This window comes from Engystomops pustulosus, chromosome 6, assembly GCF_040894005.1.
Source record: "Engystomops pustulosus chromosome 6, aEngPut4.maternal, whole genome shotgun sequence".
Taxonomy (NCBI): domain Eukaryota; kingdom Metazoa; phylum Chordata; class Amphibia; order Anura; family Leptodactylidae; genus Engystomops; species Engystomops pustulosus.
Genome location: NC_092416.1, coordinates 73,974,279 through 73,989,589, shown reverse-complemented (window position 1 = coordinate 73,989,589; position 15,311 = coordinate 73,974,279). Strand labels below are relative to the sequence as shown.

Here is a 15,311-nt window from a genome sequence, read left to right as displayed (position 1 = left end):
CAACCCATCATTATTGCACCCAGATGACTACAAGAATATTATTTATTCTCTTTTCTCAGGTGTTTCAATAAAATCAATGACTCTTACAGTAGCAATGGTACCGTCAGGTCTCAATATCAAGAGGAAACTGAGGATGCCAAATCAGCCAGTCCTGTGTCAGACTTATCATCCGAGGGACCTGGGTGTGCCCCAGAATCAGAGGTGGACCATATAGAAAAGGATCTTCAGTCAGCACAGCATTCCTCCCACTGTGAGGGGGCGCATGACACAAAAGCCTTGTCTCATGAAGGTAAGTGTATTAATGGGAATCTGTCAGTTTTTGGGCTACCGTAGCCACTAAAATTACTGAGAATTTTACAGAGACATAAATAAGAGTAGAGCAGAGAGAGAGTTCTGTGGCTGGGTAGAGGTCATGATGTTACTAAGAAGGGATGCAAAATGTTGCACTGGTATGTAATGAGGGAAGAAGCCATGTGGTTGAACAAAGGACAAAGATGGTTGATGTTAGAAGGGAAAATGGTTTACATAGTTGGTGAGAAATGTAATATAAAAATGTGTTTGTATAAAGGATTATGTATGAAATAAAGGTGATTTTATCATTTTTCAGGTGAGATTTGTCCCGGTACAAAAGAAGATGGTGGAATCATAACGCCAGCTACTATTGTCTTAAATAACTGTGATGAGAACAATACTCGGACGTTGCACAACTCAACCAGTGACCTTAACCATCAGCTGCCAATACATGAAGCATGAACCGCACCATAAGGACTGTACACTTCACACCGCTGCAGAAAAGACAATGACTTTCCTAGTACAGTGTAACGTGTAATCAGGATGAGTACATCACTTGTGCCGACACTGTACAGTCTGCTTAGCATCAGTCACAGAGTGGAAAGAGATCCATTATCTCCATTCAGTGCAGACAACAAGTCTGTTCACTGCAACATAATTCCCCAACATTTCCTCATGCATATGTGGGCCCCTATAAGTTCCTTTTCACCTATGTGTGGGCATTATATGTCCAACCAAAGTACTGCGTTCTAATCTGTCACATAACTAATTTAATAATTGCCCTCATTATTAGTCATAGGATGAATGCGTTGGAACATTTTGCAGGTAGCACATTGTCGACATGATTGTTTCTGAGCAACTGAATACGGTGTAAGGATCAATGGCAGAGAGAAGCACTTATGTTTTTTCCTCTGTCTGTGTTATATATATGATTAAATTATATAAAGATATCTATTTAATATTACTTATGCACTAATTGACTGTTCCAATAATCAGTAACAACCTAGTCCTGTACAGTCGGTTATAGAGAGTGGTTTACGATATGTGCATGCTCCGGAAAAATCAGCACTTTTTTGTGCTTTCTGCTCAATTTCTCTATTTTGACAAGGAGAAACTACCTACAAAGTGGAACAATAATGGTGGCCAATGTTTATAGTGCAAAAGTGAAGGTTTGGGAAGAGTGTAATTTATATTGTCTTCACTTCTGTTTACAAATAGTTATGGCCTGCATTATATTGGCCACTTGACAACAATCCAAAATAGTGTTGCGCCTTTTAGTCACACTGCCAGGTACAGAAGTACAACCAAGGCTCAGTGATGGCAGTATTTTGTATGTAAGCAAGAAGCTCATTGGTGATGCACTTTTCAAAATGGCTGCCTCCTCTCTACTTGTTTCTCAATCCGATGTGACAGGAGTTTCATTAGCTGAGAAATGAGGAGCTGTTTGGGGGCCCTGATGTTATAGAGCAGAAAATTATGGTCAGTTAAACTGACGTGTAAATGTTGGCTTTTAAGAGCACTTGGGGGTACTGTCAGTAGGATTACTGTAATAAATCATGCTCTATTGGAAGTAACTGACCTTGAGGATATTGATCTTTTATGGGAATGTTGCTCAACCAGATGGGACCTCACATATACACATGATATGTATTCTTAGTCCTTTGCTGTAACTTCATTACAGCCCCAGGGGGCCTTGCCTAGTAGGATGCAATATGCACTAAGCAATTTTTCCCACTAACATATCTGCTCTGTTTACCTTCTTGGGCTGGATGGAGGATAGATCTGGCTTCCAATAATCTGTGTGTGGTCCAGTGGATAGAAGTCCACTGCATTAGCCACCAACACCCTGAGACGATGTTTCTTATCTGTTTCATGTATATATATTTTATATTTGCACGTTTTTCCACTAGTGCATTTCAATGTAGACTGTAAAGAGTGTTCTCCAGAAGAAGACCCCTTCCCCCGCTGACTACATAGCAGTGTTTAAATAACCATATAAATCCCCAACCCCACTGTTCATTTGTGAGACGTTCTCTTTGTGCAGCTAATGTCTGGCTGCAGTTGTGTAATTTATTATAATGACACTGTTTTAAGTGTCCCACGGTTATTGTATTATTATTTATGTCAGGAGTGTCTATTAGCCCAGCAGGCTTGCTAATGGTTTTTACATATTAATAGGAGGTCGGCAGCTGCAGATTTAGGCAGTAGTCAATCAATGGACTACTACAGAGTACCATAGGATATATAATGTTTTCTTGGAGGCTTACTCATGACATAGATGCTGCACCAAACAATGCCAATAAGCTCATGAAGTACAGCTGTGGGTCATAGTGTATCTAACCACATATCACTACATGGTGTCTATAGATTTCAATGGAGACCAGAGAGCTGTCTAAAGTATGTTTATATGGTACCACTGACCAAATCTAGCCTTGTAGTGGTGTCCACTCTGCCCACTTTTAAAGTATAAAATTGGGGTATTTGCAACAAATAATTATTATCTTTTATACACATATGTTTGTAAGATATCTGCTTGCTGTCATTCAATTAAAACTTATAAGGGTTGTCCAGGATTAAACATATTTTTTACTATTTGGCTAGGTGGTCTATATATACCGTAATAAAGAACTGATACTTGCCTCCGGTCCAGTGAGGCAGCACCCCATCCCCCCAGGATCGTCTGTGTACCCATAGCACATCACTTTCTGGGAACGTACAAGTTCATTTATGTCATTTGTGATCAGTCTATTGAATCCTCCCCAGTCCGCAGTATCATGTACATACAAGTGTGACTTACATTGCTATCTGTGGAGATCGCTCAGATGTTATCACCTCCTATCAGAACTTGCTGCCTTTTTTCATATTGTTTTTCTGCAAAGTTTAAAGTGTTATTTCTTATCATAGAAAAAATAACTTTATTTTCCTAAGAAAAAACAAAGCTGTAATATTCTCTTGTCATTTGTACATAGTTGTTACTGCTGTAGTATTTCGTTGTTTTTGCCAGGGTTTTACCTTTTTGTTATATTGTAATATAATGTTATTAAAAAGACAGATGCCTAATATACAACCAATACTTCTGGTATTTTTATTTCTGTAGCCGCATCAGATGATGATGTGATAAGTTCTCTTTACTTTCGTATAGGTAGAGATTTATACAACACAAAACCACAGTTTCACTTTCACGCCATGCTCGAGCTTGTCTGAATAACATTGTATAAATATATCTAAGTTCTGGTTCATTCTATGATATTTTGATTCATTATCTCACGAAATATGCTTGTAGTCTGTGAACAAAACCATTCAACTTGTTTACACCCAGGGACCGAAATCCTGTCATGTCCTTGTTATAACTACTGTGGTAGGATATTATAGTAACTTTAGTAGGCAGGTAAACCATTCCTTCCAAATTCAGTTCTAAATCATTAGAGACAAAATTGACTTTTAGCTCCATGAGAGATCAGGTTACAGGCTTTCCATAGAGGTTTATGTGGAGGAATAGGAAAGGGAGGAGGAGACTGCTGCAGACCAAGTAAGGAACAGTTCACACTTGTGTAGGGGGCTTTCTGTTCCACTCTACATTGAGAGCAAAACGCGAACTAAAAACAGATGGTCTAATACTCATCTTCTGTTCTTTAACACATCCGTTAAGTAACTGCAGAAAAAGATGACAATCAACCCAACAAAAGTGTGAACTAAGCCACAGACACAACACTGCAGCTTCCAGTTAGTGTTGTACCTCACCATCATGCTGTTTATAAGGGTGTGTGAGATAGAGGAACTGGATTTCTTCCTATCATTGTACTGGTTATGGAACACATGAAAGCAACTAACAACCATCTCAAGATTTAGAATAAGGCACAAGGCCATGAACTAGCAGCATCATAGGGATATTGATGATTATATAATATATCTGCATTATATAATATAATATATATTCTGCACTTTCTAAATCTAAGATAAGTAAACCAGTCCTTAAGACCATTTGTAACTTGTAAAACTTTTATTGTACAACATTATGAACTTGATGTGCTAAAAAAACAGAAAACTTTGAGCAAAAACAAAAATCCAACATACCAGAGACTGAATCTCAACAGATCTGTAATGTTGATGGTATACATGATTGGTTTAGATTTTTACAATTAGTGAATCTTTACTACAAAAATGTATTTACAAAGCTCACTGTATTTACACTTTCACTGTTGCCTATAGCAAGAACAGGATGCAGTATTGCAGCTGTAACTCTAGTTGCTATGGGCAACAAAAACAATTTAATTTTTTTTTAGTTTTAAGTTTGTAAGGCAGATTTAACAATTTGAATAAGTGATATTCACGTTATTTCCAAGCTCAGAAGAACACACAAAGTTATAGACATTGTGGGATTTTGTGTCACAGCAGGACTGAGGAAAATGCATTTAAATTCCTGGATGTAGCTGGACTTGGAGCACTGGCCTCCACACGCTGCTTGATCTCTCAAACTGACCCCCAGCACCTCCCATGGCTGTAATATCTAACCAGAAGTCTGATACTAGTCTTATCCAGAGAAGAGGGACACTGTTCTGCACATAGTAGAAGTGCATGAGGTTTAGCCACAATCCTGGAATATAAACAAATTTTTCATAGTCCTGCTGTTCCCCACATCAGTATGGTTACACAGCTTTCCAGGGCCAAAACCTAACACTGTCTGTAGTTTTTTGTTTTGTCGCTTTATCCTAATTTTTAAAACGTTTTGGGTGAAGTTGAGGGTATACCTTATAACTTTGGAATGCCATCCGTAATCAGCCCATAAAATATACCAAAAATTAAATTTTCTTTGCACATTTTTCTTGCCATAAAACCGTCTAAACCAGTTTTGACGGTTTTGGCAAAGATCTTTGATGGTGACAGCACATTTCTTGAACTAATGCTTAGAGGGGTTTTCCCATTTTGGCAAATTAATGTTATTTTTTATATAATGAGAAGTTATCCCATTTTCCAATATACTTTCTGTATCAATTTCTCACAGTTTTCTAGATCTTCGCTTGCTGTCATTCTATAGAAAGCTTCATTGTTTACTTCCTGTGTATAGAGATCTGACCATGGTCACACAAGTGCGTGGCTCGTTAGTATCAGAGAGTAATTAGACCTGTTTGTTATAATGAGCCGTGCACCTGTCTGACCATGGACAGATTTCTGTCCACTGGAAATAAACAATGAAGCTTTCTATAGAAGGACAGCAAGCAGAGATCTAGAAAGGGAGGGATTGATACAGAAAGTATATTGAAAAACTGTATAACTTTTCATTACACAAACAATAACATTTATTTGCTGAAAGGGGAATACCCATTTAACCTTGCACAACCTATTACAATGCATTTCTGTAATATAGGCAGCTGCCAGAATACATACAAGATATTTTCTGTAGGTTTGATCTTCAGTTCATTTTATATGTACAATAAGTGGGAACTGCTATATTCTATAACTCCAGAAAAAGTAATTTTTTTCATCCTTCTGACAATAGGATTTCCATAATTTTTGGTTGTCATTGAAACAAGGAGTAACAATAAAGCAATCCAGTAAATTACGAGTACCCAGTGAGTATCATAGTGAGCAGAGAGGTGGGTTTTTAACTAGGGGTCATTTGTAAATCAGGTGTTCTTAAGCTGGAGACTGCATATACTTCCCCTACTTAACGGATTACTAATGCACTCTGCTTCTTGGGTTATAGCTGTGAATCTTAGGATGGTCAAGACTCAACTCAACTTTGTTGTGGGTATTTAAAGGGGTTATCCGGGTGTAAAAATTTACTCAGGGCCGGACTAGGGTGGGCTATTTAAAAATAATAAATGTGTACTTACCTCGTCTGGCCCTGCTGATGTCCTGCCCTGTGGTCCGTCTCATCTGTGCGCCGGTTTGTTTACAAGGGTGCACAGGAGGCTTCCTGCCGGCCGGAAGCTCCCATCCGACACCATCTCCCAACACTGAGAGATAGGGACGGATGGGAGGAGCCGGCCACATTGACGGCCGGAAGCTCCCTTTGCGCGGCTTCGGTGCCCCTGTAAACAAACAAGGGCACGGATCAGACGGAACACGGCACAGGACATCATGCAACTATCTCTGTGGTTACTTTCCCACTACATCATACTGAGACCCTTATTTAGGATGTTGCAGTCACTGTGATGGTAACATTCACTGGAGCCTCTTCTGGACCAGCAGACAACTGAGACAAGGGCACATCAGTGGGAGCAGCCGCTGCAGACAAATGAATGAAAAGATGAATTGTAAAAGCATTTCTCTATACAAAACATACAGTGGGGGCACAATTCTCCTTATAGTTGGCTACAATGGCAGCTTCTTAAAGGGGCATTCCCACAAAGACAAGTTTCTTATATATACTTACATAGGATAGCAAAATAAAACATTCTCTAATTCACTGTTATTAACAAAAATGTAGCATTTCACAGATAATAGTCCAACCTGTCTCTATCAGTCCTGGTGTACACAATTTCAGTTTTCCCCTAGACACGACCCAGTAACTTCTCACTTAGGGTCAGGAGTGGAGATTATGAAGCTGAGTTTCTCTCTGTCTCTGCTGTGTGGCTGTAGCGCAGAGCTCACAAACACTCACTGATTCACAGCCTGTCAGCACATGGTGAGCAGGGAGTGAGGCTGCAAACTACAAGCTACAAGGAGATAAGTGATCCAGGGGAAGGGGAAGGCAGGCACATATCTGTGAGATGTAACACAGTGTAACAGTGTAATGATTAGAGATGAGCGAGCACTAAAATGCTCGGGTACTCGTTATTCGAGACGAACTTTTCCCGATGCTCGAGTGCTCGTTTCGAGTAACGAGCCCCATTGAAGTCAATGGGAGACTCGAGCATTTTTCAAGGGGACCAAGGCTCTGCACAGGGAAGCTTGGCCAAACACCTGGGAACCTCAGAAAAGGATGGAAACACCACGGAAATGGACAGGAAACAGCAGGGGCAGCATGCATGGATGCCTCTGAGGCTGCTTAATCGCACCATTATGCCAAAATTATGGGCAACAGCATGGCCATGACAGAGTGACAGAATGAAGCTAGATAGCATCTAAAACATCCAATAATTGACCCTGACACTATAGGGGACGGCATGCAGAGGCAGCGGCAGCAGCGGAAGGCTAGAGAGTGGCATGGCGACATACCCTAAATGGACTCAGGCTTCAAACCAATGGGTAGCAGAGAGGAACCAAAGAAGGTGAGCAAGAAGCGCTCAAATAATATTGGTACATGATAAAAGTTTGCCAGTATATTTTGTGGATTACACAGCAGGGTGGCGACAAAGTTAACATGGAAGCCATGAAAACAATCCAAAATTCTGCCTGACACAGCTCGTTTGATAAGGGGACGATGTATGGAGGCAGTGAACTAGTAGTAGATTAAAGGTACTGCAGTTAAAACTATGTTAGTTGGTTCTTGGCATGGAGCTGGCGCTCCGCTGCCAGGCGAGCTTTCGCCAATCCAAGCCCCTGTCTCTAGGCTACTCCCCAAACAGCACTTCTAAGAACCTTTCGGATAAGATCAAGTGTAGTAGCGTTCTTATAAGTTTGGGATATGGCGGGTGAGGGGAATGTAAACATCTGCGCAAGAAGCGCTGAAATAATATCCGTAAATGAAAAAAGTTTTCCAGTATATTTTGTGGCTTACACAGCAGGGTGGCGACAAAGTTAACAAGTTTGATGTGGAATGCCCTGCAATAGCTCTTGGGCGGTGTGCCTTTTATCACCTAGGCTCAGCAGTTTGAGCACCGCCTGCTGTCGCTTAGCAACGGCACTGCTGCTGTGCCTAGAGCTACCGACTGATGGCGCCATGCCCACGGATGGTAATTCGGAGGAGGAGGAGGTGGAGGAGGGGTGGGAGGATTTGGAGGTATAGTAGGCCTTTGAGACCTGGACCGAGGTAGGCCCCGCAATCCTCTGCGTCGGCAGTATATGACCAGCCCCAGGGTCAGACTCGGTCCCAGCCTGCACCAAGTTAAGTGTAGTAGCGTTCTTATAAGTTTGGAATATGGCGGGTGAGGGGAATGTAAACAGATGCGCAAGAAGCGCATGATGCGCATGGAGCTGGCGCTCCGCTGCTAGGCGAGCTTTCGCCAATCCAAGCCCCTGTCTCTAGGCTACTCCCCAAACAGCACTTCTAAGAACCTTTTGTATAAGATCAAGTGTAGTAGCGTTCTTATAAGTTTAGGATATGGCGGGTGAGGGGAATGTAAACAGATGCGCAAGAAGCGCATGATGCGCATGGAGCTGGCGCTCCGCTGCTAGGCGAGCTTTCGCCAATCCAAGCCCCTGTCTCTAGGCTACTCCCCAAACAGCACTTCTAAGAACCTTTTGTATAAGATCAAGTGTAGTAGCGTTCTTATAAGTTTAGGATATGGCGGGTGAGGGGAATGTAAACAGATGCGCAAGAAGCGCTGAAATAATATCCGTAAATGGTAAAAGTTTGCCAGTGTATTTTGTGGATAACACAGCAGGGTGGCGACAAAGTTAACAACTTTGATGTGGAATCCATGAAAACAACCCAAATTTCGGCCTGACAAACCTCGTTTGATAAAGGGACGATGTATGGAGGCAGCTATATGGACGACTTTTGGAGGTAGCAATGGAGACAACGTGTGGAGGCTGCTATGGAGACAATTCAATTTGGATAGTGCCTGTATGTGGCAGTCCAAAAAAGTTTTCAAACCAGAGGAGCAGGTAGGTGGCCCTCCAGAAAAATGGAATAGATTGAGTGCCTGTATGTGGCAGTCCAAAAAATTTTTCAAACCAGAGGAGCAGGTAGGTGGCCCTCCAGAAAAATGGAATAGATTGAGTGCCTGTATGTGGCAGTCCAAAAAAGTTTTCAAACCAGAGGAGCAGGTAGGTGGCCCTCCAGAAAAATGGAATAGATTGAGTGCCTGTATGTGGCAGTCCAAAAAAGTTTTTAAACCAGAGGAGCAGGTAGGTGGCCCTCCAGAAAAATGGAATAGATTGAGTGCCTGTATGTGGCAGTCCAAAAAAGTTTTTAAACCAGAGGAGCAGGTAGGTGGCCCTCCAGAAAAATGGAATAGATTGAGTGCCTGTATGTGGCAGTCCCAAAAAATTGTTTAAAACAGAGGACCGGAAAGGTGGCCCTCCAGAAAAATTGAATAGATTGAGTGCCTGTATGTGGCACTCCCAAAAATTGTTTAAAACAGAGGACCGTGTCGGTGGCCCTCCAGAAAAATTAAATGCATAAAGTACTATACCTAGAGCCAGTGGGCCCTGTCAAAAAACAGCCAGTTTCCTCTGCTTTACTGTAGAAAGAGGAGGAGAAGGAGGAAAATGAGGAGGAGGAGGAGTGGATAAATTATTCAGGTTGAGCTTCCTTCACCTGCTGGAGATTTGAAATTAGGAGAAATCCATGCTTTATTCATCTTGATAAGCGTCAGCCTGTCAGCGCTGTCAGTCGACAGGCGTGTACGCTTATCGGTGATGATGCCACCAGCTGCACTGAAAACCCGCTCTGACAAGACGCTAGCGGCAGGGCAGGCAAGAACCTCCAAGGCGTACAGCGCCAGTTCGTGCCACATGTCCAGCTTTGAAACCCAGTAGTTGTAGGGAGCTGTGTGATCATTTAGGACGATGGTATGGTCAGCTACGTACTCCCTCACCATCTTTCTGTAAAGATCAGCCCTACTCTGCCGAGACTGGGGACAGGTGACAGTGTCTTGCTGGGGTGACATAAAGCTGGCAAAAGCCTTGTAAAGCGTACCCTTGCCAGTGCTGGACAAGCTGCCTGCTCGCCTACTCTCCCTCGCTACTTGTCCCGCAGAACTACGCACTCTGCCGCTAGCGCTGTCAGAAGGGAAATACTGTTTCAGCTTGTGCACCAGGGCCTGCTGGTATTCATGCATTCTCACACTCCTTTCCTCTCCAGGGATGAGAGTGGAAAGATTTTGCTTGTACCGTGGGTCCAGGAGAGTGAACACCCAGTAATCGGTGCTGGAATAAATTCTTTGAACGCGAGGGTCACGGGATAGGCAGCCTAGCATGAAATCTGCCATATGCGCCAGAGTACCAACGCGTAAGAATTCACTCCCCTCACTGGCCTGACTGTCCATTTCCTCCTCCTCCAACTCCTCCAACTCCTCTTCTTCTGCCCATACACGCTCAACAGTGTAGGACTCAACAATGGTCCCCTCTTGTGTCTCGCCAACATTCTCCTCCTCTTCCTCCTCATCCTCCTCCACCTCCACCTCCTCCGATATGCGCTGAGAAACAGACCTAAGGGTGCTTTGGCTATCAACAAGGGAATCTTCTTCCCCAGTCTCTTGTGAGGAGCGCAAAGCTTCCGACTTCATGCTGACCAGAGAGTTTTTCAACAGGCCAAGCAGCGGGATGGTGAGGCTGATGATGGCGGCATCGCCACTGACCATCTGTGTTGACTCCTCAAAGTTACTCAGCACCTGACAGATATCAGACATCCACGTCCACTCCTCATTGTAGACTTGAGGAAGCTGACTGACCTGACTACCAGTTCTGGTGGAAGTTGACATCTGGCAGTCTACAATCGCTCGGCGCTGCTGGTAAACTCTGGATAACATGGTCAGTGTTGAATTCCACCTCGTGGGCACGTCGCACAACAGTCGGTGAGCGGGCAGTTGGAGGCGGCGCTGCGCTGCCCTGAGAGTGGCAGCATCTGTGCTGGACTTCCTGAAATGCGCACAGATGCGGCGCACCTTCGTGAGCAAATCAGACAGATTGGGGTATGTCTTGAGGAAACGCTGAACTATCAGATTTAACACATGGGCCAGGCATGGCACATGTGTCAGTCTGCCGAGTTGCAGAGCCGCCACCAGGTTACGGCAGTTGTCACACACAACCATGCCTGGCTTCAGGTTCAGCGGTGCCAGCCACAGATCAGTCTGCGCCGTGATGCCCTGTAATAGTTCTTGGGCGGTGTGCCTTTTATCGCCTAGGCTCAGCAGTTTGAGCACCGCCTGCTGTCGCTTAGCGACGGCACTGCTGCTGTGCCTAGAGCTACCGACTGATGGCGCCATGCCCACGGATGGTCGTTCGGAGGAGGAGGTGGAGGAGGGGTGGGAGGAGGAGGAGGCATAGTAGGCCTCAAACACCTGGACCGAGGTAGGCCCCGCAATCCTCGGCGTCGGCAGTATATGACCAGCCGCAGGGTCACACTCGGTCCCAGCCTCCACCAAGTTAACCCAATGTGCCGTCAGAGATATATAGTGGCCCTGCCCGGCAGCACTCGTCCACGTGTCCGTGGTCAGGTGGACCTTGTCAGAAACGGCGTTGGTCAGGGCACGGATTATGTTGTCTGACACGTGCTGGTGCAGGGCTGGGACGGCACATCGGGAAAAGTAGTGGCGGCTGGGGACCGAATACCGAGGGGCGGCCGCCGCCATGAGGCTGCGAAAGGCCTCGGTCTCTACTAGCCTATAGGGCAGCATCTCCAGGCTTAGCAATCTGGAAATGTGCACATTAAGGGCTTGGGCGTGCGGGTGGGTTGCACTATATTTGCGTTTCCGCTCCAGCGTCTGGGGTATGGAGAGCTGAACGCTGGTGGATGCTGTGGAGGATCGTGGAGGTGACGATGGGGTTTTTGTGGCAGGGTCCTGGGCAGGGGGCTGACTATCAGCTGACACAGGGGAAGGAGCAGTGGTGTGCACGGCCGGAGGTGAACGCGCTTGTTGCCACTGAGTGGGGTGTTTAGCATTCATATGCCTGCGCATACTGGTGGTAGTTAAGCTAGTAGTGGTGGAACCCCTGCTGATCCTGGTTTGGCAAATGTGGCACACCACAGTCCGTCGGTCATCCGGTGTTTCCTTAAAGAACCTCCAGACTTCTGAAAATCTAGCCCTCGCCGCAGGAGCCCTCGCCACGGGAGCTTCACTAGTTGACACATTTGGCGCTGATGCACCAGCTCTGGCCCTGCCTCTCCGTCTGGCCCCACCACTGCCTCTTCCAACCTGTTCTGGTCGAGGACTCTCCTCCGTCTCAGAAGCACTGTGTTCACCCGGCCTCTCAACCCAGCTTGGGTCTGTCACCTCATCATCCTCCGATCCCTCAGTCTGCTCCCCCCTCGGACTTCCTGCCCTGACAACAACTTCCCCACTGTCTGACAACCGTGTCTCCTCATCGTCGGACACCTCTTTACACACTTCTTCCACTACGTCAACAAGGTCATCATCACCCACAGACTGCGACTGGTGGAAAACCTGGGCATCAGAAAATTGCTCATCAGCAACCGGACAAGTGGTTTGTGACTGTGGGAAGGGTCCAGAAAACAGTTCCTCAGAGTATGCCGGTTCAAATGGCAAATTTTGCTGGGAGGGGGCAGACTGGGGGGGAGGAGGCTGAGGTGCAGGAGCTGGAGGAGTGCCGATTTCGGTGACATGGGTGGACTGCGTGGAAGACTGACTGGTGGACAAATTGCTCGAAGCATTGTCGGCAATCCACGACATCACCTGTTCGCACTGTTCTGGCCTCAACAGTGCTCTACCACGAGTCCCAGTAACTTCAGACATGAACCTAGGGAGTGTAGCTCTGCGGCGTTCCCCTGCTCCCTCATAAGCAGGTGGTGTCTCACCCCGCCCAGGACCACGGCCTCTGACCCCTGCAGTAGTTGGACGCCCACGTCCCCGCCCTCGTCCTCTACCCCTAGCCCTCGGGTTAAACATTTTGAAAATGAGAGTTATAACTTGTATTTTTTTTTTAACTTTTTTTTTTTTTTTTTTTTTTTTTTGTGTTTTTTAGTTTTTAAAACCAAACGATGCTATCCTATTGCTATGGCTATTTTCTAGCCAAGTATTACAGCACACTACTATGCCAGATGAGATGACGCTGAGTTATGAAAAAAATAAACGTAAAATAAAAAAGGAAATGGCAGACTGTGCCTAGTTGAAATACAACCCCGGGCCCTAATAAATTTTCCCACTTCGGTCTTTGCGATGGATATGTGCGTCACTAAAACACAGTGGTCGCAAGTCTGACTCCAAATTGCTCCCAATTTGATAGTAGATGCACTGCAGCAAGTACAGCCACCAGCAGATCAACCAGAAATCAAATATATATAACGCTACTGTAGGCGTAATTAAGACGTTTGTATTCTCCTATGGCTATTTTCTAGCCAAGTATTACAGCACACTACTATGCCAGATGAGATGACGCTGAGTTATGAAAAAAATAAACGTAAAATAAAAAAGGAAATGGCAGACTGTGCCTAGTTGAAATACAACCCCGGGCCCTAATAAATTTTCCCACTTCGGTCTTTGCGATGGATATGTGCGTCACTAAAACACAGTGGTCGCAAGTCTGACTCCAAATTGCTCCCAATTTGATAGTAGATGCACTGCAGCAAGTACAGCCACCAGCAGATCAACCAGAAATCAAATATATATAACGCTACTGTAGGCGTAATTAAGACGTTTGTATTCTCCTATGGCTATTTTCTAGCCAAGTATAACAGCACACTACTATGCCAGATGAGATGACGCTGAGTTATGAAAAAAATAAACGTAAAATAAAAAGAAACTGGCAGACTGTGCCTAATTGAAATACAACCCCGGGCCCTAATAAATTTTCCCACTTCGGTCTTTGCGATGGATATGTGCGTCACTAAAACACAGTGGTCGCAAGTCTGACTCCAAATTGCTCCCAATTTGATAGTAGATGCACTGCAGCAAGTACAGCCACCAGCAGATCAACCAGAAATCAAATATATATAACGCTACTGCAGGCGTAATTAAGACGTTTGTATTCTCCTATGGCTATTTTCTAGCCAAGTATTACAGCACACTACTATGCCAGATGAGATGACGCTGAGTTATGAAAAAAATAAACGTAAAATAAAAAGAAACTGGCAGACTGTGCCTAATTCTACTCAAACCCCTAATAAATTTTCCCACTTTGGTGTTTGAGGTGGATATGTGTGTCACTAAGAGCTAAACACAACGGTAGCAAGTCCCCCTGCTAATTCCTCACAATATGGTACTAGCTGCAAATAAAAAAAAAAAAAAATTATAACGTTATTGTAGCCCTAAGAAGGGCTGTTGGGTTCTTTAAGAATCACTCCTGCCTAACAGTAAGCTAATAGAACACCCTAACGCTTTCCCTGAGCAGCAGCAGCTCTCTCCCTAGCGGCATCCAGACAGAGAATGATCCGAGCAGCGCGGGCAGCGGCTAGTCTATCCCAGGGTCACCTGATCTGGCCAGCCAACCACTGCTATCTACGTGTAAGGGTACCACGTCATGCTGGGTGGAGTGCAGAGTCTCCTGGCTTGTGATTGGCTCTGTTTCTGGCCGCCAAAAAGCAAAACGGCGGGAGCTGCCATTTTCTCGAGCGGGCGAAATACTCGTCCGAGCAACGAGCAGTTACGAGTACGCTAATGCTCGATCGAGCATCAAGCTCGGACGAGTATGTTCGCTCATCTCTAGTAATGATCTATCAGCCTCTGTGTAATCATCTCATGCATCTCTCATCTGTCTCATCTCTCTATGTGTCAGTGACAGTATGTAAGTGTTAGTACAATGTCAGTAGCCAGATGAAAGTATACATGCACCTGTACCCTGATAATCTAACCACATTGTCAACCCACAAAACTAGATGGATAATACAGTAATGTGTTTGCTTAGAGAGGCCCCAACCACACCTTGGGGTTTTGCACTGAGCAGCATAGACAGTGATATGAGCTTAAACAGCAATAAAACCGAGTAAAATACAGTAAGGGGTTAAAAATTATCTTTATCATGTTAACATCACTTGGGGATAGAGATGTGAGAATCTTCTTTCATGGGAAAACCCCTTTAAATTGCAAAATTGTTGACAGAACAATAGTGCATTTGCAGTGATTTTACAAAAGGGCTTAGAGGAGAGCTCATTGTAGTGACCATGTACCTTTGACTTCAATGGTAGTCGAGTACCTGCACATGGTAGCTATACAGTGTATGGTGGCACCTGCTTCCCACTCCATGCAATGTATTATGCCAACCAATATCAGAACCAATTACCTTATGGGTGCAAA

The 15,311-nt window shown here is 44.6% G+C and overlaps 2 protein-coding genes across 9 annotated transcripts in view; one reads left to right on the top strand and one right to left on the bottom strand.

The window, feature by feature from the left end:
• Window positions 1–3,358, top strand: part of CDON (cell adhesion associated, oncogene regulated) — an 83,471-nt gene extending 80,113 nt beyond the window's left edge. For all 4 annotated transcript variants that reach the window (XM_072156573.1, XM_072156570.1, XM_072156571.1 and 1 more), the window contains 2 exons: window positions 60–289; window positions 608–3,358. In XM_072156573.1, coding sequence (XP_072012674.1) covers window positions 60–289; window positions 608–753 — 376 coding nt within the window. In that variant the 3' untranslated portion in view covers window positions 754–3,358. The remainder of the gene's footprint in view (window positions 1–59; window positions 290–607) is intronic.
• Window positions 3,359–6,251: 2,893 nt separating this feature from the next.
• Window positions 6,252–15,311, bottom strand: part of VSIG10L2 (V-set and immunoglobulin domain containing 10 like 2) — a 39,004-nt gene continuing 29,944 nt past the window's right edge. For 4 of the 5 annotated variants that reach the window (XM_072156564.1, XM_072156565.1, XM_072156562.1 and 1 more), the window contains exon 13: window positions 6,253–6,519. In XM_072156564.1, the coding sequence (XP_072012665.1) occupies window positions 6,425–6,519 (95 nt within the window). In that variant the 3' untranslated portion in view covers window positions 6,253–6,424. Of the gene's footprint in view, window positions 6,520–15,311 lie in introns of all 5 variants that reach the window. The other variant, XM_072156566.1, reaches the window with a different exon arrangement.